At 50.0% G+C, this 26798-nt stretch overlaps 3 protein-coding genes across 5 annotated transcripts in view; 2 read left to right on the forward strand and 1 right to left on the reverse strand.

Moving 5' to 3' along the window:
- Positions 1-1737: 1737 nt before the first annotated feature.
- Positions 1738-5749, forward strand: EMP3 (epithelial membrane protein 3). 3 transcript variants are annotated; one of them, XM_012733756.1, is made up of 5 exons: positions 1738-1871; positions 3009-3156; positions 3461-3563; positions 4366-4506; positions 5473-5749. In XM_012733756.1, exons 2-5 carry the CDS (start codon positions 3079-3081, stop codon positions 5640-5642), a joined length of 492 nt encoding a protein of 163 aa, XP_012589210.1. In that variant the 5' UTR covers positions 1738-1871; positions 3009-3078; the 3' UTR covers positions 5643-5749. The 3 variants fall into 3 exon arrangements, with proteins under 3 accessions (XP_012589210.1, XP_004694303.1, XP_012589209.1); XM_004694246.2 differs by lacking the exon at positions 1738-1871 and adding an exon at positions 2067-2145; XM_012733755.1 differs by lacking the exon at positions 1738-1871 and adding an exon at positions 2074-2145 and having other exon boundaries at positions 2972-3156.
- Positions 5750-6512: 763 nt separating this feature from the next.
- TMEM143 (transmembrane protein 143) lies at positions 6513-20887 on the reverse strand. The gene is made up of 8 exons (XM_004693980.2): positions 20860-20887; positions 20257-20497; positions 18293-18397; positions 12809-13003; positions 11332-11462; positions 10134-10413; positions 8210-8399; positions 6513-7568 (listed from the first exon to the last, which is right to left on the reverse strand). Exons 1-8 carry the CDS (start codon positions 20880-20882, stop codon positions 7354-7356), a joined length of 1380 nt encoding a protein of 459 aa, XP_004694037.1. The 5' UTR covers positions 20883-20887; the 3' UTR covers positions 6513-7353.
- A 595-nt stretch (positions 20888-21482) lies between these two features.
- The window catches only part of SYNGR4 (synaptogyrin 4), an 8237-nt gene continuing 2921 nt past the window's right edge, over positions 21483-26798 (forward strand). The window contains exons 1-2 of the mRNA XM_004694247.2: positions 21483-21491; positions 22294-22488. Of these exons, the coding sequence (XP_004694304.1) occupies positions 22396-22488 (93 nt within the window). The 5' untranslated portion in view covers positions 21483-21491; positions 22294-22395. The remainder of the gene's footprint in view (positions 21492-22293; positions 22489-26798) is intronic.

Consider the following 26798-nt stretch of genomic DNA (forward strand, 5'->3'; position numbering starts at 1 on the left):
GAATCCCAGTCTCTATCCTCCAGGACTTATTCCCCACCCCTGGAAATCCTCATTTAGGACTTCCTCAGAGTCCAAAGGATTCAAGAATTTATACTTACCCAAATTTAGAGATGAACTAAGGTTCTGAATGCCCTGGCTCTAATACCTGGTATAATAAGCACACAACAATATGTCAGGAACTCCAAGGAACTAGTAAAATGTATTTATTATTACCTCTATTTTACAAAGGAACTGAAGCATAGAGAGATTACTAGTGACCTGTCCCAAATTATAGACATGGCTTCCAGCAGCTTAGATTCAAATCTAGCTAGTCTGGCTCTAGAGCCTGGTCTACCATTTCCAGGTCTCCCAAGCAACCAAGTGCCCACCCAGTCGCCAAACTGCCCGTCCCATTATCGCTTAAGGAGAGTCAACCACTACCACCACCCCATCTCAGACTCCATCAGACACCCAGAAGTCCTATCATCCAGTTCCCTTCCCTGCCAGGGATTTCAGTTCTCTCCAGACACCTGGTCTCTGTCCCTCAATTTTCACCATCACTGACCCTTCAAGAGAGCCAAGTACATACTAGTCATCACCCACACACACAAGCACCCACCTTAATTCAGATCCCCAGGAATAAATAAATAATAACAGTTAATATTAAGTCCCTGATACTATACTGCTGTTTAAAACCCTCCAGTGACTTCCCACTACACTTAGAATTAAATGCACACTCTTCCCCTCAGCTTCAAGGGTGCCCTTTGATTTCCCTTCCTACCACTCCCTCTGGCTCCCTACATTTCAGCCACACTGGCCCTTCTGTCTGCTCCCCAAACAACCTGAGCTTGTTCTCAAGCTTTGCAATCCCTCTCCCACCCCCACCCCATTCTCATTCTGATAACTCCACTCCTCAGGTCTCAATTCCAGGTATTACTTCTCAGAGAAGGTTTGACTGATCATCCCTGTTGGGGTGGCCTTCCCCCACCCCACAATTTCCTTCAAAGCATTTAACATAGTCTAAAATGTGTCTTCTTCATGGTTATGGTTTCTCTTTATTAGCTGTCTCCTGCTACTAGGAAGGTAAGCTCCATATAACAGTAGGGTTCAAATCTGTTTTCTTCATTATTAACAATCGGTTCTTAGCAGATGACCAATAAATGTTTCATGAAAAAAAGGAATGCACTAAGTGTGAGTGTGCTGGCATTACCTTACCCATTTAGAATAAGTCAGTATCATCAGTATTCAATGTACCTATCTCACAGATTTGGAAACTGAGGCTTAGTTGAAATAATTGGCCAAAGTTCCCCCAGCCAGGAAATAGTGCAACAGGTAAGGGTTACAGGCAACCCAATTCACATTGGGGTGCCCTGTAACAATAGCACTGACATTCTTAACTTCTATCGCCTACAGTTTCACACATCTCCATCTTCCATCCCCAGACCCCCATCATGGCAACAATTCACCAGTCACCAGGAATCCCCACTCTTCACTGCAGGAATCTGGCCTTTCCCAGACTGCCATCCCTCCAAGTATCCAATCCTAAACCTTACCAAGGGAAGCTGACATGCGGTCCCAGGACCAGACCCAGACCAAACCAGGAGCAGCAGTGGCCTGAGATTCTGGCCCTCCCACTCTCCGATGTTTGCCCCACCCCACGATACCCCTCCCTCCCTCCAAGGACTTCTCATCTCAACTCCGGTAGGGAGCCCCAGAAGAAGCCAGTCAGGGGGCAGTGGGTGGGGACCCAGAGAATGAGGAACCCGAGCGCCTGGGCCCTCCCTCTGGCTACAGACCTCAGTTGGGTGCGGTGAGGGTGGGTATAAAAGTGCCGGTATATATTCAGAGGAGCAGAGGAGAATCCAGGAGGGTGTGAAGAGAGAGAAGCGGAGGTATAGAGACAGGCTGTGAGAACAGAGAGAGTGAGGCCAGAGGCAGAAGGGCGGAGAAAGAGACCGGGAGAGAGAAAAAGAAAAGGTTCCGGGATTGGAGAGAAGTAGGGAGCCAGTGGAGTCGGAGGGAAGAGCGAGCGCGAGCGAGGGAGGGAGGGAGGGAGGCCGCGAAGGAGGCGGGGGGCCTCGGAAGGGTGGAAGGAGGGAGGAGAAGGGCGGGGCTCGGAGGCCTGAGCGAGGGACGAGGCTTCGACTCTGACTTTTCAGCCGATCGGTAAGTTTCCAGTCCGTTATTCAGACTGGGATTTCTTGATTTACTTGGGAGCACATCATTTGGGAAGGACCCCTATGGAAATCCTGATGATTTAAGAAGTGATCTCGTAGCGCTCGGGGTGGGGATTCAGAAAGGGGTGGGGCCGGGCAACGTTGGGGGGGGTCCCAGCAGAGCCCTCCACCCTAAAACTTCCGGCAGATTGTCCCAATGGCAGTTCACTCTCTCCCGGGGAACCCGAGGTCAAGGCTTCATAAGACAACACTTCCAGTCTAGGGAAACTTCAGGTCCTCCCTTCCTTGCTGAACACTGAAGGGAGGCTGACTTCTCCCCTGCTCCGTCTAAGATGAGTCTCCTGTCCATTTTCCCACCTGGTGTCCAGCAGGCACCATTCTGGCGTCCAGCAGGCACCATTCTGGCATCAGGGTGGGGTGTGGAGCTTGTGGGCATAACCAGGGGATGGGGTTTCCCTGGTTAATGCTTGGAGGCAGTGATGTGGGATGAGTCACCAGATGACTCATCTGGCCCCCCTCCTCACCCCCTTCTCCCCCCATCCCCCCCGAGAGGAATGGGGTGAGTCAAGGATGTCCCTGGGGGCTGCCCCCAGCTTCTGAGAAATCCGGAGCGGTGTCAGCTTGAATTTTTATATCCTAGTGCACATGTGCCCAGGGATTGGAGCTCTGAGAAGAGAGACTCATTGCTAGTCTTACTCCCTCTAGGACCTGAGTCCATCCCCAGCCCTCTCTACCTCCTAGGGAATTCAGGAGCCTAGGCCCCCCACCTCTCCCCTCAGACTCAAGAGACCACCCCCAGTCTCTTTCTCCATTAGGCCTGGGAGTCTGGACTCAGTCCCCCTTCTCCACCAGGATTTGGATATCTCACCTGCCCTGTGCAGTTTCTTGAAAGTACCATCTCCTGACGTCCCCCACTGCAGACATGTCTCTCCTCCTGCTGGTGGTCTCTGCGCTCCATATCCTCATTCTCATCTTGCTTTTCGTGGCCACTTTGGACAAGGTAAGTCTACTGGTGGCCCTGGGACCTCCAGCTTTGCTGCAGACAAGCCACACCCCTTATAGAGGGACAAGCCACACCCTCTATAGAGTCACCAAGCCCCACCTCCACTTCCCCCTGCATTTACCCCTTTGAGCCACATTCTGACCCCACTAACTACCACCACCTCACCAGCCCCTTTCCAACTAAATCCGTACTTGCCCCAGCCCAGCCCCTGCTTATTATCTCACTGCTTTCCAAACTGTTACCCCCCACCTGCTCCCTGGCCCGTCTATTTTCTTCCCTAACTGTTTTCTATCCACCCCAGTCCTGGTGGACTCTCCCTGGGAAGGAGTCCCTGAATCTGTGGTATGACTGCACGTGGAACAATGTCAACAAAACATGGACTTGCAGTAACGTCAGTGATAATGGTAAGGGCTGAGGGGCATCAGTGACTGGTCTGCAGCAGGAAGGGGTAACCCCAAGTCTTCGGCCAGGAGCAAGGATTTGCAGTCCCCTGCCCCAGAGGCTTGAGTGGGTAGGTCTGTATTCCAGTGCTGAGTGAGGATGACCTAAAGTTTCCCTCCCTTATTGTTCAGAAGGTGAGGAAATGAAATGTTAAATTGGTTTAAGGAATGGGGGAAAAGCACTCAAGGATCTTAGAAGATAGGATTGTTTCCAAAGTCCCAAGCATGTGGGACTGGTGTTCTGAATGGACGGCTGAACCTAATTTGTCCAAATTCCAAGAGGGTAGAGGTGGAACCCCAATAATATTCCAAAGAGGTAGGTCTGAATCTTTACAAGGTTCTAAAAGAATGGTGGCATATGCACCTGAGTTCTAACGGAGCAGAGAGCTATATCCACTAAAATTTGTAAATGAAAGCTTATATGCTTTTCCCCTCAGAGCAAAGAATTTCTACTCTCTATTCAACATAGTACTAGAGGTAGTCGAGTCAATATAGCAAGAAAAAGAAATAAAAGGCATAAAAATGGGGAAGATGTGAAAATGTCTCTATTCCTAGTGGACATGTCTATATATAAAATTCTAAAGCAGCTTATACAATTGATACTTTAGCAAAACTACAGGAACCAAGCATCCAAGTGATATTCCTAAGCATCTAAGGTTTGATGGCTCTAAATGGAGAAGGGTTGTGGGGTAGTAACATAAGAGCAAGCAGGTAGAACTGGACGGTGGGACGCCCTGTGACTCCTATCTCTGTCTCCTTATTACAGGCTGGCTGAAGGCGGTGCAGGTCCTCATGGTGCTGTCCCTCATCCTCTGCTGTCTGTCCTTCATCCTGTTCATGTTCCAGCTCTACACCATGCGTCGAGGAGGGCTCTTCTATGCCACTGGCCTTTGCCAGCTTTGCACCAGTAAGCACTGTTCCCTGGAATTAAAGGGGAGGGAGCGGGCCTGTCAAGAGGCTGGAGGCCCCTTGACAATAGACATCTGGTGAAAGAAAATAATTCTCCATACTCAACAGCTCTATGAGCTACCTCTCTGCTCCAGGGGACTTAGAATTGTAGATGTCAGTGCTCCGTGGTGGCTTGTGGTATCTGTGATTCATGGGGATGGGAATGGAAGGTGAGAGAGGGGGCTGGCCCTTAGTGTTTCAATAGGATTAGGGAAAGAAGTGTAGGCAATGATTTTGGTCACAGGGATGGGGGTGGCAACCGGTGGCTAATCAATACCCCAGACTCTGAGTCACATTAATACTGGTCTCACTATTGTTATGGTGACCAATTCTGACTACTGTGTATCAGACACAACAGAGAGTTTTAGGTTCTCTTCTTTTTCTTTTTGCTTCAATGTGCAACAGCTAAATTAATTTTTTTTAAGATTTATTTATACATGCATACAAGAACTGGGGTACAGGCCAAAGATGGGGGTGGGATGGGAGGTTTCACCAGGGACAGAGTAGGGAGCAGAACAGAACGGAAATACATTGCTGAGGGAAGCAACAGCTAACTTAATTGAAAGTCTTCAGTTTGGTGAGCATCATCTCCCTAGGATCCTACAAAGACCCTCTCGGTTCATTTATTCACTCTGGGGTACTGAACTGTAGAAAGGCAGTCAGAACTATTCCTTGGACGGGTGGATGAGTAAGCAATCGTCGTCTGATTTTACGGAGAATCACGGGAACTCAGAGACATTAACTCGATTGCCCAGCGCCGAGCTGAAGTGGTTTAGTTGCGCAGAGCTAGGGGAACAAACCACAACCCGCAGAAGCCGCGGTGCTGTGCACGCGCGTTCTCCGCCGCTTCTTTGCCCCTTGGATTGTTGGGAAATGAAGTTCTTTAGCGGGCACCGCGTAACACGTGATTCCCGTCTCCCCCCAGGCATGGCGGTCTTTACTGGGGCGCTGATCTACGCTATTCACGCGAAGGAGATCCTGGCTAAGAGCCCCCCGGGGGGCAGTTTCGGATACTGCTTCGTACTGGCCTGGGTGGCCTTCCCCCTCGCCCTGGCCAGTGGCGTTATCTACATTCACCTACGGAAGCGGGAGTGAGTGCCGGGACTCACCTGGCCCCCCACCCCGGCCCGTGCCCAACCTACCCCGCACCCGGAAGCCTCAGGCGCCGCGCATCCCCCAGAAAATAAAACTGTTTAACCGCCGGTTCTACCTTAGCATTCTTGCTTCCTTCCTCTCCAGGGGCCCCTGCTGCTTACCCCGATCTCTTCTGTTTCTGGGATGCCCCCCCCCCCACCTGCAGCTCTGCCCTCAGAATGTCTAGCTACAGATCCCCAGCCCCTTTTACGGACACAGCAGCCCCAGGCTCTGAACCTTCCCCGTAAAAAACCCAAGTGCTGACCTTCAGTCACTGTGAGAAGATACTGGAGTGCGGGCTTCCCCACCTCCCCTATTTAGCACAAGGGTCTCTTCCCCAGCAGGGTGCGCTATGCTGACTGGGTTTCTTCTTTTTCTCCCTTCATTCTGCCCTTTCCTCTGGGAAGACACTTTTGTATCCCACTCTTGAAACAATCTCATTCCTTCACTAGGACGCACCCCTTCTCCCCCTACCTCCAAATGTCTCCAGACCATGAGACAGTACCACCCTTCTGGAGGCTTACCCAACCTGCTTATGGACAGAGGGGCAGAGGGAAGCTGGATCTCACATCTGCCCGCCTCCCTGCTGTAGGAAGTGAACAATCTGCACAACTGCACATGGTCACTCTACCTCCCATGTTAGGAAGATCTAGTCTTCCCTGAACTATAAGGCCCACCCTAGCACCCTCTTCTGTATTTCACCAACTACTGGCCCAGTCTCTAGGACTCTCTGCCTAGTCCCCACCCCCTTTCCCCATCCTCAAAAGACTTTTTTCCAAGATGCGGGCGCCTTCCTTCTCTCCATGCTCTGCAGCTACCCCACTCATCCTAGTACGTTAAACATGATTTATTTCTTTTGAAGAGAGGATGGGAGAAACAGATAGATGATAAATATTGCACAGGCCAAGGCTGTGGTGAAAATGCAGACGGAGGTAGTTTCTGTAGAAGGGGTGAGGGGCCTGGGGAGGGAAGGCACCTGAGGTTGTGGGAGGCCCAGTGGAAGTGAGTCTTGGAGTGAGAATGGTCTCTGGTTCCTTCTGGCCCATAGATCTGTGCCTGGCACAGACCCCAATCCCTTTAGCCTAGGCAAGCTGGTCAGTGGCTGCCAGATGCCAGCCTGCTTGCCTGTCTTATAAGCAGAGGCAATAGACAGAAAGATCAGGTTTCCTTTAGAAATTCTGACTGATTGCTTCTAGGCAGCAACAACTGGCTCCTAAGGTTGGTGGTGCCCAGCAGCTGTCACTGGCAATTTGCCAGAGGAAAGGACTAAAAAAATACCTCATTGGCTGTGGACTGGAGCTCCGCCTTGGTGAGTATGAAGGGCAGTTCGCCCAGTACAGGCTAAAAAGACAATGATATATAGCCCTAGGAGGGTACTGTTAACAACTGTGCCATCCTCAGCCAATGAGGGTGGGACTAAGAGATGGACTAGAAGCTGAGCCAACAAGCTATGATTGGCTCTTCACCAGAAGAGGTGGGGCCAGAGAGTGCAGGCCGCCTTGATTGGCGGATTTAAGACTTAATGTAACAGGAAGCCATTGCCAGTGACTAGAAAATGGGGAGCGATAAAGCCTAGCAGCTGTGACTGACAGCTTGCCGTGGGGAAGGCGGAGCTTAGTCGGACCTTACGGCCCTAACCAGGTGGCTGAGCCGGGCAGTGCAGACGATTCTGTCATGGATGCTCACTACTGGGTGCCGCCAGGGGGAACTTGGAGGTAACTGTAGTCAACGGGTCTAGCTTGGGGAAACCTGGGGGCGGATACATCCCGATGCTGGGGGTCAGGGCTTGCAGGTGGGCCAGGGCCCGAGTTCCATTGAAGGCCACTTCACAGCCTGACTGTGCCAGGAGCCAAGTTTCCACTTCAGACTGGAGCCACCTGGAGGTTTCTGCAGAGAGGTGGGGAAGAGGCAGATGTGAAGAAGTGAAATTGGTACTAGGAAGGAAGGACTTGGGGTCACTGAATGGGAGGGTATCCTTGAAGCTAAAAAGAGAGTAGGATAAGGGCTACGAGGGCCTGAGACTCTAGGTCTCTTGTCTAGGGCCAAACACTCCTGCAAGGCCTGTTGCTCAGGTAACAGTGGTGGCTCTTGCTGGGAAAAGGACCACAGGGAATAGTCATGGATCACTTCCTGGGAAAATATAGGCTCATGTACAGGAACAAGTTCACAGGAGATGAGAGGGCTGAAGGAGGGGGGTATATCGTAACAGGAGTCTGACCCAAGACCCCGTGTAGCTTGAGGTCAGGAAAGGGAGGTCATCCCGGGGAGGGGCTATATCCATCAAATTCGGAATCTCGGTTGAGGGTCGGGGTCACAGTGGAAATGGGGTAGGGCTTACCGCGAGGAGTGCGGATTCCGTCTCACTCTGGTGGAGCCCCTAAAAGGGGTCTGGGTCCCGCAGGGTCAGGGTGAAGCCAATCTCCTCGGGTAGGGGACCCCACCTCCCCCCAAGGGGTGGGGCATGTTCAGGGCAGGGCTGTGGCATAGTGGGGGGGCCATGACTTTAGGGTCCTAGGATCCAGTCCTACCCTCTGGCAAGTCGCTCGCACCCTCGGGCCTCCTAGCCAGGAAGCTGTGTGCCAGCAGCGCCTCCTTGGTATGTTCATCCTGGGCACGCTGGGCCAGCGCACTAAGCAACTCTGAGTTGTTGGACGTGCTGCGATAGTAGAGCATGTGGGCCAGCTCCAGAGCCTGCACATTGCGCAGCTGTCCGAACATCTGCGGGCACAACAGCCTCACGATAGAATCACCCTTTCAGCAGGCTCCCTTGCCTACTCCCGCCCCCCACCCCCCACCTCTGCTGTTCAGGTCCCCAGAATGGGGCCCAACTATACACACACACACACACACACACACACATGCGTCAACAGTTTTTAACAACTGCTACCACACTCATTTGCTCATCTGAGCCACATATTATGGATTGGTTCAAGGATTTCTAGACCATTGCACATGTAGCTTTGGCACTTTTTATGTAACAATGTTCCTTTTTTTTTAAGTCCTTCTCTTTTATACACTAAATTAATTCATGAGCTAGGTTTTAAACTAGACCTGTAAGAACTCAAGAGACTCCACGGACACCCCCCACCCACCCATCCAGAGCCGCTGAGAGGTGAGGCAAAATCCGACCCTGAGCTGGGACTCTACTGGACACTGCCCTCCCCAGCTTTAGTCTGGCCCTCCCTGGTAGCTGCCCTCCCTCCGTGGTAAAGGTGCTTCCACAGCTCCCAGCAAGAATAAAGTCAAGGGCCCTTACTTTGGCATTCAAAACCTTTCCCAGCCTCTGGGGCTCACTTGTCCAACCTGGGAGAGATCCCACAATGCCATTCTCCACCAAACTCAAGCCTCCCCTCTCAAAGTGTGACCCCTGGTTCTGAGCAGGAATGGCTCTCTGCTGCCATTCCTCAGCAAGCATACCCTAGCTATTTTCTGCAGGATTTATTACCAGTCCTCCTAAGAGCCCGTGGGGATGGCTGAAAACAGCTTGAAAAAGCAATGAACCAGCATAAGAATGACTGGGTATCACGGATGCCTCCAGCCAACCTACATGCCTGGGGCTGGTGCCAGCCCTGGGGAGAGGCAGTAAAAGGCAGCCCTCCAGGTTGACTCGGCCTTGAGACAGGGCACACAGCCCAGCAGCCATGCACAAGTGGGTGTGAGCCCCAGCTACCCCTCCATCATGATGCTTGAATGGTGAACAACCTGTGCAACTGCATGAAGTAGCCCTGTATTCAGGTAGAGCAGAATCGTTAAAAATAGGTTCCTGGAGTTCTTGTGAGAACCCTTTTTTAGGGGGGCAGGGGTCCCTTTCTGGCCTTCCCTAGGTCACGTTTCCCTCTTCGGCAAACATCCCTCTGTAACCCAGGCATTGCCACATCAGCTCCACTAGACACACACCTGGACAGATACTGTCTGGCACTGCGTGTAGATTTAACTGAATCCCTGCAAGAGCTCAATGCTGTTGTCCTCCCTGCTTTCCATATGTGGGAGTTGAAGCATAGAGTCTAGGTAGCTTCTTTGATACAGCTAGAAGAAGGATGCAAAGCTAGCTTCAAACCCAGGCAGTTTGGTTTGAAAAGCATGTCCTTCCCACATGTGAACATTCATTTGTTGATTCTCAACCAACCCTACAAGGTGGACTCACTGTTACCCCGCTGAGGTGCTGAGGTGCAGAGAGATCAAGAAATTTACCCAAGGTTGTGATGAGTAAATAAGGCAAAGAAGGACGGAAGAGAAGGGGAGAGATGAGAAGCAGAAGGCTGGGGGAAGGTAAGGGGAGAGAAAGAAGAGAGCAGGACATGGGGGGCAGGAAAGGGAAGAAGGGGAAAAGAAGGACATGAAACAGCATGAAGCAGGCATCCTACGAGAAATAAATCACAAATACAGGGTGACCTAACTCTTGGCTGAATTCCAAGAGGCAGGGACCAGGAAGGTATGGGGGTGGACTCTTACCTTGGAGGCACGCAGGCCCATGAAGGCAGCGAACAGCAGCAGCAGCAGGGAGGTGGCCATCTTGAGGTCTGACACAACCACCATGCCCACGTTGACGAAAAACATCACACCAGAGACCAGGAGCGTGAGGTTGAGCAGTGCCCGCTGCAGGGTGGGTGTGCGCACCTTCAGCTCCGGCAGCAGCTGCTCCAGGCCCTCCAAAGGTGTGTCCTTGAAGCTCTTCAGAACCAGGTGCCCCCGCTTTGTTCGGGCTGCCAGCACCACCCGCTTAAAGTATCTCCTGGCAAATAGAGACAGGGGGTGAGAACAGCCAGGGCTACCTCAGGAAGCCTCCTCCGATCTCAGGACATGGCCCTTGCTCTGCAGTCACACAGTCTGCTCAAGCTACTCAATGACAGAGAAAGGAAAAGCAGAAGTAAACTGAGTACCCCAAAAGAGGGGTTCGTTGAATAATGCAAACCCCGTTCCTGGGCAAATAGGGCTTCTGATTTTATATACTTGACACATAAAGAGCTGAATAAAATTCTTCCATTCAGTTAACTTCCAAATTCTGCATATGTTTTAAAGTACCACGGAGTACTATTAGGCTCTGGAGAAACCAAAAATGAAGCAGTCGCTGTCTTTGTGGGGCTTTATGCCCAGGGTGAGAGACAGCTCATTGAACACACAGTCTGCAAGTATAAATATCTCCTTGGAATAGATTCAGAACATGGAATTACAAGTTTAAGAAACATGAGGACTTTTTTGTCATTTGTTTCGTTTCCTTTTGTTGCTGTGGACGTGTGACTATATTTGACAAAAGTATGTGATAAAGGTTGAGCGATTTCTAGGTACCCTGGCCAATCTTGCGAAGATCTGGTTCTCCTGACCACCCCCCATATTTGTGTATCATCTGTTAAAATTACACTGTTCATCAGAAACTGGCTATGCCGCTTTGTCACTGAACTTTCCTCTCTGAGCCTCAATTTCCCTCATTTGGAAAATGGGGAGTGGCATCCCTACTCCTTATCCCTTCCTGGAGTACTTACTGCCCCTTGGGAAGAAAAGTTAGCTTTTGGGTGATCCATCCCTCCCTCTCCCTTTCTTGACTGCCCACCCAGGCCCCAGACACCCAAGTCCAGACACTGACCTGTCAGTCCCCTCTCGATTCTAACCTTGCTCCCTTCTTGCTGCATCTGGGGAACAAGAGCCACCTCACCTCTCTGTAGGGGGTGACTTGATGAAGAAGCCACGCTTGGAGCCCACGCTGGACTTAAGGGGCATGTGCCCAACTCGCTGGCCCAGAGCCCAGAACTGCATGTAGATATACTGATCCAAATCTATTGCCACCTGCCAACGGGGGACAAAGAAAAAGGCAGCTGAGCATGGGCCAGGGTGTGAACATGGGACATTGGAATCAGATGCCTCTCCACACAATGATTCCCTTTCCCCTTTCCCAGTCTGGGCAGGGCAGTCACGTATAGTTGTCCATGTTGTATACTACACAATGGCACACCACCTAAGATGGTAACATTCTCAGTCATCTTTATAACAGTACTTCCTAGAATCTAAAGTGCCACTGATTTTTTTTTAAAGATTTATTTATTTATTCATATAGAACTGGAGTACAGGCCAGAGATGTGGAGGGTGAGAGGATTCAGCAGAGACAGAGCAGGGAGCAGAACAGGCAGATCGACGAAGTACACTGCTGAGGGGAGCAGCGGGCAGGTCAGGAGAGGTCTGCCGTGCCATGCGGTCACCTCCGGGGGCAGGCGGGAATCGAACTCATGCGGAAGTGGCTTAAGCTTCTTAGTGTTGTGTTTTAACCCGCTGCGCCACCAGGGAGGGCCCGTGCCACTGATTTTTAAGATATTCCATTACTTTATGAAGTAAAGTAAATGAAAGAAAAATATTGCCAATTAAACTATGTCAAAAAAAAAAAAAAAACTGTCACACCACCACTTGGCAGTCATACCCTAATTCCAGAGCTGACAAATATGACCTAAAAAATACATGTTAAAATTACTAAAATATGGAAATTTGAAAGATGTTGGTATCTGTATTATAATTTTATTGACTAAGGATGAGCCTTTCATATTATTCGTTACAATTTTCTGGCAGAAAATCTCCAGTCCCAGGAAAATCTATGTCTTAAAATAGTTTTCCAACAAATAGCAGAGAAATAACCTGAGAGACTTACCTCTTTTATTTTATTATATTTTAATATACTTTTTATTTTTTAACATCATTCTTCATTTTGTGCATTTTTTCATCTCAGTTGTAATCCCCGGGGGCTTCCCACCACCAATTCACCTGTATGCCATCATCATAGTTCAGTGCATTCTTCCTACTCTGGTTCCGATCCCATTCCCTCTACCCCCATAAAATGTCTCTGGCTTATAGTTGTTCATTGTTTTCATTTTTACTCTATTACATTTGTTTGTCTCTCTCTCTTTTTTTCCCCTCTGATCCCTTATGCTCCTGCTATGAATGAAATCATCCAGTATTTTTCTTTTTCTTTCTGGCTTATTTCACTAAGCTTGATAAGACTTACCTCTTTTAATTCCCCAAAGGTACCACATGGGCTGGAGCCCTGTGCTCAGAACTACAACTCCCAGCAGCCTCAGATTCCTTAGAGTTCTACTCCTGCCCAAAAGCCTCCTGGGAGTCGCGGTTCTCCTCAGGAAGACAGGTACCTGGACCTCATCATGAGGGTGATGCACCGCCAGAGCATAAGCCAGGGCATCCTCAGACAGCGGGGAAAAGTTGGCCTGGGCCAGCAGGGGCTCCAGAGCCCGAAGCACCTCCTGTTCATTGGATAGACGCTGGGGGTCCGTGAGTGATGGCTCATCCAGGGTCTCCCTGTCAGGGTTAATAGGATCATACAAAGCCTGGGGAGAAAGTCAGAGACAAGAAAAATGGGGTAGGTCACAGTGGGAAAGGTTGTGGGTACACTCAAGGATGAGGGAACTGGTCACACAGCTAGGAGTCACATATGCACTATCATGTGATGACCCTCACCTGACGCCTGTGCCCTCAGCTGGCAAGACCATGCTCCATATTACAGCCTGAAAAGCCTGTTGGCTGTCACGATCCCTCTAGGCAGCCTTACCAGTCACAGCGGTGTGTATTCCTTTAGGCACAGGGACTTTGTACATGCTGTTCAGGGACATTCCCTGGCCCCCTCCCTATATCCTATCCTTTCTGCTCCTGAATTCTTGCTTGTCTATCATATTATAGCTCCTTTCTCATTCTCAAAAAGGCTTCCTCCACACCCTAGGCTGAGCAGGGCCACCCTGTGTGGTTGGGCAGGGCGTAAAGGTGATATATCTAAAAGGCACACAGCAGATGCCATAGACTTGCACATTTGTGTTATTATTCACCCCTGACAGCATTCCAGGGGGTCAAGCAGTGCTGTCTACCACTGCAGAACTTTCTGCAGTGATGGAAAGGTCTGTGCCATCCAGTAGGTCACCACTGGCCATCGGTTGCTAGTAAGTCCTTGAAACATGGTAAATGTGATGGGGGAGTAGAGGGTTTTTTTTTCAATTCTAATTACTTCAAATTGAAACAGACACATATGGACAGTGGCAACCATATTAGACAACACCAGCTAATGTGCACACCAACCCTGGTACAGAGACCAAGCACAGCTTCATCACCCACTTGCACACGCAATACCCTAGTCTTCACTGTCTGAATGACCAGCTTCCTGAGAGCAGAGTGCTCTCAGGGCCCGAATTCCCTCAGTGGAGCCTAGCACAGCACATGGCACGAGGCTTCGCACACACATCTGCTTTAAGAGTGACTGATGTTGTTGGGTCTTCATGGCAATCACTGCTGCCATTTTCCAGCTTCAAGCATTCCCTTGGAGACCTCAAGCACCATCTGTCTAATGACAACCCCCAAATTTCTGTCTACAGTCCACATGACTTCCCTACACTCTGGACTCACACAGACAAGCTCCTGCTCTGCACCTCTATGTGAGTGTCTAGGGACCTCTCCACACAGACTCCACAGGCATTCCCACTAAGCCACTGTGTCCTGAACTCAGGTTCAGAAACTCCTCCGCCAGCCTGCTTCCTGGCCATCTTCCCAGCCACCCCTACCTCTCATACTTTCAACCTATCAGCAAATCCTGACGGTGCCAAATACAGAATACGGTCATAGGCCATATATCCACATAGAGTTCCCAAATCCCCAACTACCTAGCAGCCCCATTGTCAGTTCCCATGTCCATCCAGAAGTCTGCTTTCTGGGTGTGCCTTGAGTCACCCATCATTTAACAGCCAGTTCTGAAAAACCATGTGCTCAGGCCATGTAATCATTGTTTGAAATGACAGTGCAATTAACCAGCCAGTGGTGGTAGAGCCTGTTTCACACCTTGGCTGGATGGTACATCCTACGGGGACTACCGTGGTACATGAGGCCTGTCACTGAGTAGGAAGTCAGCAAGCGCTACCCAATTTACCCACAATGTGAGCCCTGTAGAGAGATTTCCCCACCTGCCATCCCTGCACCGACCTAGCTGCTGTCCTGCTCTCATCCTCACTCCAAGTCCTTTCCCGCATGGCCACCAGAGGGCACATGTTGTAATATAAACCAACTCCCCTCCTTCTTCCGGCTCAGAGTCCTCCTCTGGCTTCCACCTCACTCAGAGTCCAAGTCCTCCTACTACAGGGCAGGGAGAGAGGGGACCACCCTGTTACACCCCTTGTGTCCCGCAGGCCTGCGGCAGGTTCTGGCCTGGCCCCTGCCACCCTCATCTCTAGTCTGGTCCCCCTCGCTCATTTGTACCTAGTCCCACCAGTCTCTACTATTCCCCCTGTCCACACACACTCCTGCCTCACGGCCTTTACACTTACTATTCTCCCCAGGGCTCACTCTTGAACCTCAGGTCACTGCCCAAATGTTAGCCACTTAGGGAAGACTTCCCAGAACTACTCTACCTAAAACTGCAAACATCACTGCTTTCTTCTTCTCCTAAATTAGGGTTACCAGAGATAGCACAGAACAAATGACAAGATACCAAGTTGAATTTAAAATTCGGATCAACAACCAATAACTTTTCAGTTTAAGTATGCCCCATGCAACACTTGAGGATTGTGTTGCATGGGACATAATTAAATTTCAAAAATTATCACTTATCTAAAAGTCATCCTTAACAGGCTGAAGAGGGCCCTCTTCAAAAATCCAGATTCCCTCTGAACTACAGATAGTTTCCAACCTCCTTTGGAAACAGGGTTTTCAAGAAGGCAACAAAGGTAAGGATGGAGATGACTTCGTGTGGATCCTCAATTCAGCTGAGTGTGTCCTCCAAAGAGAGAGAAAAGGACACGAGAGGTGGGTAACGTGAAGATGGAGATGGGAGCAGATGTGTCTGTAAGCCAGGAGTGGCAGCTGGGAGAGAGGCACAGGATGGCGTCCCCTCAGATCCTTCAGAAGGAACCACCCTCGGTGGTCCCACACATGAATTACAGGCTTCGGAAATTCCAAAGGACTTCGGAAATATGAGAATCAATGTCTTGTTTTCAGCCACCCAGGTAGAAGACATTTGTTATGGCAACAGTGGGGCCTGGCTGTACTGGTCCCAATCCTACATTGAGCAGTTAACATCTCCTACCATAGTTCACTTCTTTACCTGGCTGAGGGTCTCTTTCCCTCACGAGAACAGAGGCAGACACACCTATCTGTCATGTTCGCCCATGGTATTCCCAGGGCCTGGAGCCACTGGGGCACATGGTAGTGCTCAGTCAGTGTCTCTCAGGTTGATTCAGTATGTGAATAATGGGAAGGAAGGTCAGAGAGCAGTCACTGGCCAAGGCCAACTGCACAGTCAGTGAACAATGAAGCCATGCTGACTGAGCTGCAGCTGTCCTACTTCTTTCCCTGCCCTGAGGTGCTTTCTCAAGGGACTTAGGCTCTCAGTCCAAGGGAATCCGTGTGTCTCTGTCACACCTGCTGCTTCCACCCTGCCCCTTGCAGACCTTTCAAGGGTTTCAAATGCCCTGCCTCTGTAGGAATACATACATGCATTTCCCCCTCTATATCTTTCTATGTTTATATAGACATTTAAACATTTATAAGAAAGCAATTTTCAAATCATTTAAAATAAAAACAACTCTGCCTCTAGAGGCCACAGGAAGAGTCCAGAGGCAGGTGGATCCTGGTGTGTCAGGAAACTACATCTCGGATCTCGATGGCATCTGGTCCTCAGTGCTGAAGGCAGGATTGATGAGCCTGATATGGAACAAGCACTCAACCATGAGGGGCTGTGGGACCCACAAAGCAAAGCAGGGGCCTGACTGCGTATGGGGAAAGGGTCAACTCAGTAGGTCTGGGTTGTGCAAACTCCACACATTCCAAAGGCCTGGCCCTTGCTGCCTCCTGGGAGGAACCTCTCAGACCTTAGAAAATCCTGTCTGCTAATCTATGCCAAAATGTGCCTTGGTATCAACTTGACCTCCAAAAGTTGAGTAACCAATAAAAAACCCAGGACACCAAGCCTCCAGTGACTGCCAAAAGCTTGCACCTGTTCTGTTCTTGCCGTGGTCTCATCTGCCTCTTTCCTCTAATTTACTTTTACTTATTTAAAAGATTTATTTTTATTTATTTACACGTACAAGAACTGGGGTGTAGGCCAGTGGTGTGTGTGGGGTGAGTGGATTCACCAGGGATAGAAGGGGAGCAGAACAGGTGGATCCACGGAAATCCACTGGGGCAGTGGGCTAAACAGGAGAGGTCTGTTGTGCATGTGGGTTAGCTCCCTGGGTGGGGATCGAATTCATGACGCAGTGACTGGTGACAGCTAGATAGCACTGAGACTTTAACCCCTGTGCCACTAGGGAGGCCCCCTCTTCTCTTTAATTTTATTCATTATCCTTTTGCTATATAAATGATTACTGGGAGCAGAACAGCTTTCCTTAGCTCTGAGTCCCTCTAGAAAATCACTGAATCGGGGCAGTCTTGGGGACCCCAATACTAGCAGGATCTTGGATGGAGGACGCTGAGGACTTTCCTCCAGATATCACACTTCCCTAGAGTTCCACCACTCTTTTTGGCCACATCTTGTCTTGTCTGCGCCATTCATCGGTTCTATTTCCCCTCCTGATCTCCAGGCTGGCCCTCCCCAGGGCTCGATCCAGGGCTGCCTCTCTTCTCTATGTTAATCCCATTAGTAGTCTCATTCAGTACCATCGTGATCCTCCCAAGGGTTGTTTCTCAGTCCAGGGCCCTCCCTTGACCTCTGGACCCCACAGTATGTCAAAAAGACTGGCTAACAGGCAGCTCAAATTCCTAAGTCCAAAACTGAGCTCTTAATCTTCCCTGCAGATCTGGTTCCTGTTTCCACCACATCTTCTGCTCTCAGTGAAAGGCTGCACCATCCTTCCAGAGGAGCAGGCTAGAACTGCCAGAGGCAACCCCTGGGTCCCCTCTCTCCCTCCTCACTGTGCCGCAACAGCCAAATGTTGATGCCATCCAACTGTGACCAGCATCTGACCACTTCTAACTGCTTAAACTGCCATTGTTCTTGGGGGAAATGTCATTCTCTCTCACCAGGACAAACATAACTACCTCCTGGATGATTTTCCTGGTCTCTGACAGTCTAGCCTATACAGTATCCAGAGGATTCTATTAACTCTGAAATCAACTCCATAGACTTCCTCTGCTCAGAGTCCCACTGGGCTCCCAGCTTACTCAAGAATCAGAAACAAAGTCCTCACCATGGTCCAAAAGATCAGACCCAGTTTGCTCCCTGCTCTCATCTTCCACCCTCTCTCCCTCACTCATTCCCCTCTAGCCACAGTAGACCTTTCGCTGTTCCTCCAACCTTACAGGCCCACTCTCACCACAGGGCCTTTGCACATGCTTTCCCATCAACCTCATATCAGTCTGAACTCACCTATCACCTCTACAAGAAAGGTTTCCCTCACCCCCTAACATGGGCCCACACTCTGCCCTGTTCTTTTCCAGCACACTTATCATTCACCATGCTAGGGCATCATCTTTATATGTATTGATTGATTTATCATCTCCTCTACTGGAATATCAGCTCCATGAGGGCATAGCTTTCTTTGTCCTACTCACTGTTTAGATCAGAGCCAGGCATCAAGCAGGTGTTCAGAGAATGAGTGGGTAATCAAACAAGCACCCTAGAGCCAGAGGGGTGCTATCCTCACCTGCAGTCGTGCCAGGATATGGTGGTAGTGAAACAAGGTGCAGAAATCCGCATGGGCCGAGAACTCCTCAAGAGTAGCCTTCTGCGTAGGACTGGAGTGGAATTCCTGTTAATTCAGGAGGCAACACTACTGTTAAGGCATCTTCCCCCTTCCTGTAGGGAAGTAGGAAGAGGGCAGATTCTTTCCCTGGCGGCCCATACAACCAATCAGAATTGTGGCTTTAATTTTGGGGGGTGGCGGTGGGGGGAGAGAGGGGCTTGGAAGATTCAAAATAACAGAATAAAATAAGAAAAATTTAAACTACAAAAAAAAGAAAAAAAGAAAAGGTTAAAAAAAAAAAAAAAAAAAAAAAAAAAAGAATATTTTAATTGCAAAAGAATAAGCAATGAAAGGCCAAAAATGAAGTTAAAAATATTTTAAGCCACAAAAGAAAATTAGAAAGGCCTGAAAGGCCAAAGCAAAGAAAAAAATAAAATGAGCAAAGATTTTAAAACAACAAACAGATAAACAAGGAAAAGAAATAAAATTTTTTTGGTTCAGGAGGAGGTTGAGTTGAACCAATTTTGCTGACCAAGAACTGAGGTCACCTGGAAGGCTAAAAATCATATATTGAAATAGCATCCCTAAATCTCAATTACACCTCCAATGTAAAGGATTCCCACATGATGCTTTCATGATATTGCTGTTTTGTTTTCCCTGTAGCGCCCAGCATGTTATGAGATTACCCTCATTTGCACCTGAGTCCTGGTCAGCCCCCACTATAACAGAAGCTCCCTGAGAGCAGTGACCTGGCTGCTTTCATTGTTTTATCTACAGATTGGCACAGCACTAGGGACACTAGCACCTTTCAGGGGTGTAATTCAAAAAGAAAGAGGTGGCTGCGAGAGCAAGAGGTTCAAGTTCCTGGTTTGAACTTACTCCCCAACCTCCACACAATGCTTATTGTGTGCCAGGCACTGTAGGCCTGCATCATACTACCCTCCAGAGCAGGCAAGAGCAGTGGATGGAGTTCTCACTCTCATTTTTCAGAGAGGGACACAGACTCAGGGAAGTCACTTGCGGAGCGTCTGTAGAAGCTGACTCTGTGGCACACATACTAAAGGGCCTTTTTAGTCTTCCCATTTCAGTGCCGGAGCCTGTCTCCTTACTGGCACATAGGATCACACCCTCTTTCTCAGAGACCGAAGGTGAGAATTTTATGTCATTATGTGTGTCCATATAAAGGTGTCATTTACGTATGTGTGTGAGTATAAAGTCCTGTCCAGGACTTAGTCCATGAATAATAATCATTGCATGAATTCATGATAATTCTCAACTATAAGGATGGTAATGGTGCTGACAGTGAGGTAAGAGTTCAAGTGCAGGAGTGAGACCAGGAGCAGGGTGAGGTGAATGAGGTGCCAAAGGATGCAAAATTTAGGGGTCACTCAGGGTCAAGTAAGTACCTAATCACCTCACCCTAGTCCCCACCTACTCTGTAGTCAGGTCACATAGTTCAGATCTGGAGCACTATGTCATGACCTTGGATATATCACTTCCCTGCTCCTGATTCTAGAGAGTCCATCTGTAAAATGGGGATTATGGCGATCTCTCTCTTAATGGGCTGTTCTGATGATTCAACAATACATGGAAAAATGCACACTAGCACGATACCATAAAGTAAGAGTTCAGTTTGATAACAGTAGTAATTATTAGGTAGAAGCAAGATTAGTGATGAAGATAGTATTATACCCACTTGCAGAAGTAAAAACCATGCCCCAGCGACTGCCGGTTCAAACCTTCCTCCCCAAGAGCAATCTAGAGTAGGAATCTATGGTGTATTCGCACCTCAGACCTCCTCCCTTAGAATACCAATTCACTCCATGCCCCGTGGGAATGGGAACTGGAACTACAACTCCCAAGAGGAGCCCTAGGGTCCTGCCACCGCGAAGCCTGCTGGGAATTGGACCCAAGACCGCAGGTACCTGTATCAGTAGGCGGAGCAGCTGCTCCTTGGAGAATGGGATGAATCTTTCACGGTACTGATGGGCCCAGTCGCGGGGCTCTGTGGGGTTCCACATCTTGCGGTACTCCCCTATCTTGGCCGCCAGTGACGACAACGCCCGGGGGGGCCTGAGGGATGCCGGCAACAGGGGCCATATTCGGACCCTGGATCCCCAGACCCCCCGGGTCACATGCAGCATGGCTAGATCCTTTGCCCGGAGCCTAAACGAGGGAAACGGGCAAGGTGCAAAGGTCACTTGAAGGGAAAGTGCCCTTTCCAATTCCACTTTCAACCTCCAGGGGCCGTCCCTAACCCAGGCAGGGCGCAGAGCCCTTCCGCTCGCCTCGTAATCCCTCTTGCCAATCTCCTCCTACACTGTTCAGTTGGCCGGAGTCCCAGGCAACGATCAGAGTTCTGAGGTCTTGGGGCGTTTTATGGGCCCAGTGACCCTGTGATAGTACAACTGAATTCTGCGTAATCTAGGGGCCGAGGCGGGTTTTAGGATCAGAGGAGATGTCGGAAAGGCTACATTGGGGGTGCGGGGCGCCCTCCCGGGTCATGCATTCTTCGCCCGCTCCCTCACCTTAGCCAACGCTCGACTGTCATTGAGCCTCTTGCGCATGTGCAGAAAGGGCTGTCTTGGGCCCCCGGGGTTCGGCTTCAGACAGCAGTACCACGCATGCGCAGCTGGGTCACTGTGTGCCCGCCATTTCAGTTTACTCCCTGGCTCATCAACTGCGCGTGCGCATTTTACCTGCCTGTCTGCACCGCAAACCGTATTTGGCGCATGCGCTACAGAAGGGTCTTAGCCCAGTGCTTCAAAGGGAAGGGAGTGAGGCAAGCGCGAGACAACCAGGGAGGGGCGGGGCAGGACTCTCTCGCGCAGCGGGCCAACGGCAAGCGGCCCAACGTCCGCTGAGACCACGCCTCCATTCGTGTTAAGTCCTGAGTAGGCGGGAAAAGATAGGGGCGGGACTTGGGCATAGCCAATCAGCTGTGGCGGAGTGAAAAGGCGGGAAAAAGCGGAACCAGAAGGCTGAGGTGGTGTTAGGGACCAGGAGGGGAGGGTGGGTGAAAGGAAGATTGAGCCTCCAAAGGACGCAAACGGGGCCTCCAGAGTAGGTGTGACTCTGTCAGGAAGTTGCACCTCGAAGCCCTGCCACTACTGCCACCTCCTTTCCACATCTTTAAAGGGAAGACCCCAATTCTAAGAAGGTAGCTTAGTGGGGGAGGGGCACGGCTTCCTAGTTCTGAGGGGATGGCCTAGTTCTGAGTCTATGTTATCCACCACGTCAGAGGTCCTGCCCCCCAACTTGAGGAAACGCACATGAGCTTATTGAAGATGGCCCTGAATTCTAAAGGGGGGAGGGGTTATTCAAAGGAAATAACTCCTTATCCCTAGGACAGTCTAAAATGGACCCTGGGATGCCTGGGTTCTCCATTATGGCTGCTGTCGGCCCCATACCTGAAAGGGCTTCCTCTGGTTCAGACCTCACAGAGGTTCTCATCTCCATGCCATCTGCCCTATGCCCTGGAAATTGTGTCCTTTCAGAACACAATCCTGATGGGCCCTCTGGCTCCTGTCTTTGGACATGATCCCTAAATTTCTCAGTCCTCTCCCCACCTCTTCTTACAGGACTGGACTCTCTTCACCCTGCACCTCCACCTCTGGGACTGTGACACCTCCTCACCCTATAGCATTTTTACTTTGTAGCCCTGACTCCCAGGACTTCCAGCAGCCCATACCCCCAACTCTAGGATGCTTTGTACCTCACCTTTGGAATTCCCAGAATGGAATTTCCCATTCTCGGCACCCCAATTCAAAGCATCCTTAGGAACTCACCCTGTACCTCAAGCTCTGGGACCCCCAGCATCCTCCTCACACCATACTCCTATTTCTGACAACCATGACAAACCCCCTACCCACACAACTGCATTCTTGGGACCCCTAATACCTTCTCACCCATGCCCCTTCACCCAGAACCTCAGGCCCTAACATCCCACCCTCATCTTACAGCGGCTGAGCTCCAACGTAGGCCTGGAGAATCCCGGACAGCAGCAGACAACACCCAGCCTCCCTGTTCCCACCTCTCCGGCCCCCAGAAGCAGAGCAGCCACCATGCATATCCCTGAAAGCCTCCAAGACCTGGCTGACAGTGAAGCGGTGCAGTTTCTGAAGAGGCCAAAGACGATTGCTCGGATCTTTGCTGGGGTGAGGCCCTCCTGTGGCCTGATGGCCCTACTCCCCAGGTGACAGGACAATAGGAGTTCTCAGCCTCCAGACACAATGCAGAGAGAGTGGGTTGGGGGTAGGGAGATGGAAGGGTCAGATGGGGAAGACCAGGTCACCTTTACCCAGTACCTAAGTCCAGCCCCTGCACACCCATGAACTGAAAGAAAGAACTCTTACAAGTTGGTGCCGTGAGCTTCATTTTTAAGATAAGAAATCTAAGGATCAGAGAAAGGAGTGTCTTTTTTTCTCCCAACCCTCCTCTCAACCAACCCCCAAGAAAGAAGAGTTTTACATCTGTGTTGTTTTGTTTTAAACAAAACAGGAAATATTCTTTTCCTTGGTCTCAGTGGCCGTGGAACCGATGGTTCTCATATTGGATAGCTATATTGAATGGCTAGAACGTTCCATCATGGCAGAAGTGTCTAGGGCTACACAGTCAGAGGGAGAATCCAGATCGAATAGAAAAAAGGCTGTGAGGTGCCAGAGCCCATTTGTTTTCCACCTACTAAGCAAAAGACATAAAGAGCAGGAGGGGCTGGGCCTCCAGGAAGAAAAAGGGTCAGAGACTCTGTGACATTGAACTATAATGCCAGGTGCTGGGTGGTTGCTGTGTGTCAAGCACTGTGCAAGCAAGGGCTTTGCATGCATTCATTACATGCCTCTGTTACATATGTTCACCCCATATGTCTTTATTACATGCATTTGTATCCTGCCTTCATAATATGCATGTGGTTCCCTGCCTCTGTTACTCACCTTGGTTACATACCTTCATTATCACATTCCTGACTAGTCAAGACAACAGGCGTCAAATCCTCCTTTAGCCCATACTTTACTGTGCGACCTCAGGCCAACCACTGCCCCTCTCTGGATGGACCTCAATACATGAGGACTTAAACCTGTGAGGAGGAGTTCACCTCCATGGCTCTCCTCTGATGGAGTTGGGAACTGGGGCCTGGGAAGATGATGAATCTTGATGAAGTCCCAGATCATGGGAACAGGGAGGGGTAACCTGGATGGAACCCAGGGTCTCCCCATTTTTTCCTAATCCAGTGCATCGCCTCTCTCCCACTGCTGGAACCTATGGTCAGAGAGGGATCAAACAAGCCTGACCCGGAATCCAGGCTCAGCCACAGGCTGTCCTTGTGGGTTGACACACTCCCCCACTTGCTGGTGCCAGTCTTGGTGTGACTAACTGCAGCAGCACCTCTCATTCTCAATAGTGTCCGTTTTAGTTAACTAACTTGCAAGGTCACTCAGTGTCCATGTGACCTAGAGCAAGTGATGTGACCTTTCACACCCCTCAGTTGTGAAAAGAGGACCCTCGAGCTCTGCTCATAGGAAGGACTTGTGAAAATGGAACAAATCAATGCCTGTGAACTGAGCAGCTCTGCAAATAACCATCTTTCCTTAAACACCCAGATGGTTACCATTAGGACAGAGGAGAGAGCTAGTTCCCATAGTGGTGGGGACTTGTGTCCATGGTGGTCCTCACCCAGGGGAAGAGGGGAATTACTAATTCCACATCCCAGTCTCCAGTCCTTTGCCTATGTTTGTTAGCTCTTCTCTCATACGATGACCTACTTGGGACTTGGACACTGTGATCCATGTTTGACCCAGGGGAAACGGAGGCTTACAGAGGTTAAGTGATTTACTCAGCTAGCAACTGAGTCAAAATGGGATCCTTACCCCACCCTCAAGCCTGACAAGGGAAGGTGGGTGGTCAGGGAGGGAAGGCCCAGCTGTTGTAGACTGGTATGGGGAAGGAGGAAGGCAGGGCCCCCAGCCATCTTGGTCACAGACTTTGCCTGCTGCCTCTATCCTCCCTCCTGCCTACCCACCCTCTCCTCCTTCCCCCCTGGCCTGGCTCCTCTTAGGGTGTCTCTGGGCAACTGGTGCTCTTGTCCTTCTTGCTCCTGTCTGCCAGCTGGTGCCTTAACTGATGAATCTTTGCTCCTTCCCTGGGGACAGGCCAGGCAGGGTGTGGAAGGAGGTTGAACTTGGCTTCCTAGAGTCAGGATCCCTCCCACTCAGCTGAGTGCCTCCCTCCCCCTGCTCCACCACAACTAAAGTTTTTAGAGTCAGTGCACAGATGGGAGAGTGCAGGCATTTGGAAGTCAGGAGACCTCTCTCCCTTCCCCAACTGACTAACCTTGAGAGGACACATCCCCTCTCTGGGAAGATCACAAGATCTACCTACCATTAGATCTAGCCCCCTTTATCCTTGCCCACCATGCCTCCTCTTTCACAGCCTAGGGACAGAGTGAGAAACTGAGGCTCCAGGAGGTGAGCACGTTGCCTCAGGCCACCCAGATGTCAGAGTCAGAGGCTCTGGCTCTTTCCACTCCTCCTAATGGCTTCGATTTATCACCTGTGAAACAGAAATGACTGAGCAACAGCCACCACTTGGGGCTGGTGTGAAGCTTCAGGCAGGTGGTGCAAGTCAGGGAACAGGAACTCAAAAATGATCGATGGGCCTGCCCATCCTTGACCAGGCACTGCCTAAGACACTGCCCTTCTATGGACTCATTTCTTCTGTTCCTGAAGGGGAACAGATGTGAATACCCCTGGTTGTCATTGTGACCACTTATCATCTTTCAGAGAAGGCAATTAAGGCCAAGGAGAGAGGAGATGGCCGGAAGTAGAGGGGTTTAGGGGCCAATCTGTTCTCTTGCCCTATCCCGACACTGAAGGGCAGGACAGAGCTAAGAAGGGACCCAAAGTCAGTCAGGCTTTCAACACAAACTAGCTCTTGCTAGCACAATCCTGTGCTAGACCCTGGAGACAGAGAGAATCCCACATGGAGCCTGTCTAGCAGCAGACTCAAATTTATTCTCTTCCCTTCCCCTCAGCTCCCTCCCTGATCCCTGTCTGTGTCTCCAGCACCACAGTCAATCAACAATCAACAAATTCGATTTTTACATCCCAATTATCACTGACTCACCTCTGGCTCTCCTCTCCAGGTTTCTGGTCTGGGTCTTCCCACCCATCTCCTCTCTGATCTGTTGGCCTCGCTAAGCCATCATGACCTTAAAGATTTCTCTATATCCCAGAGCTGGTCATCCAGGCTCAGAAGTCTTCCATACACAAAGTTAAATCCAAGTTAGAACTTCCACTTTCTACAGCTCCGAAGTCCAAGCCTATGGGTCTGGAATTCAAGGCCTGTGAGGCTCTGGTCCTGGCCCAGCCTTATCTCACACCAGTTCCCCTAATGATATTTCCCCATTCCCTATGGGAGCCCCATCCTGCAGCATCTAGATTTTGCAGGTGCAGTGCCTCATCCCCCACCACCTCCCCCTATACACACACCTGCCATGCCCTTCTCCCTCTGCCAAAAATTCATTCTTTACAGAGCAATTCAAATCTCCCCTATTACTAAATTCAGCCCATTAATTCCATTCAAACCTTACCTATCTCCTAGACCCCAGGTCCCAGCCTCCTCCCCCTACCCGCCACTGCCAGTTGCCCCAGTTGCCCCTCCCAGTCCATCTCTGTACCCCAGAATGACATTGCCCCTCCCCTGCTCATAGATTACCCTCCAGATGCCATCCCTATTCCTTAGTCTTTCTCACTCTCCAATATTCCTCACAAGTGGCACCTTCTCCAGATCAGCATCCCTAGACCAAGCCCTACCAGCCAGCCATGCACATCCTTTCACTTCAGGTATGGACCTTGTTACGCCACATTGTGGTTGTCTGGGACAAATATTTGTGACTGGAAATCCTCACTAGGTTGCATTGATCAGAACCCCTCAAGGAGCCTGGTCCAGCTCAAGGCAATGCAGTAGGGGGTGAAGGCCAACTCAGGAGCTAGATAGTTGTGTTCATACCTGACACTGCTATTTTCTAACAATCTGACTTTGGACAATTTCTTGTCCGCTGTGTCTCAGTTCCACTAGGGAATGACATTCAGTGCCCGCCTCCTAGGGAGTCTGTAAGAATGACACAAACGGGCTAGTGCTTGTGGAGAATTTCAATGCCGTGTAATATAAACACTGTAGGAGACCAGCTGAGATGCAGACAGTTGTACCACAGTGCACTGTGTGCAGCATTGACAGACAAGAGGGACGGGGCTGCCATATCTGTGATGTTGTATTTGCTTGAGGGGAAAAATAATTCCAGGCAAATACACACACGAAAAGCAAAATGGTAGGTAATGTTTTTAGGTCTGAGTGTAAATTATATACCTTTCCATACTTTTCTGTGTCATGAGATTTCACAAATTTATAATTTCTTTTATCAAGGTGACATTAGTTTACAATAACACCCTGTAGGTTCCATGAGTACATTTTT

Source organism: Condylura cristata, unplaced genomic scaffold, assembly GCF_000260355.1.
Source record: "Condylura cristata isolate star-nosed mole 26May11 unplaced genomic scaffold, ConCri1.0 scaffold00041, whole genome shotgun sequence".
Taxonomy (NCBI): Eukaryota; Metazoa; Chordata; class Mammalia; order Eulipotyphla; family Talpidae; genus Condylura; species Condylura cristata.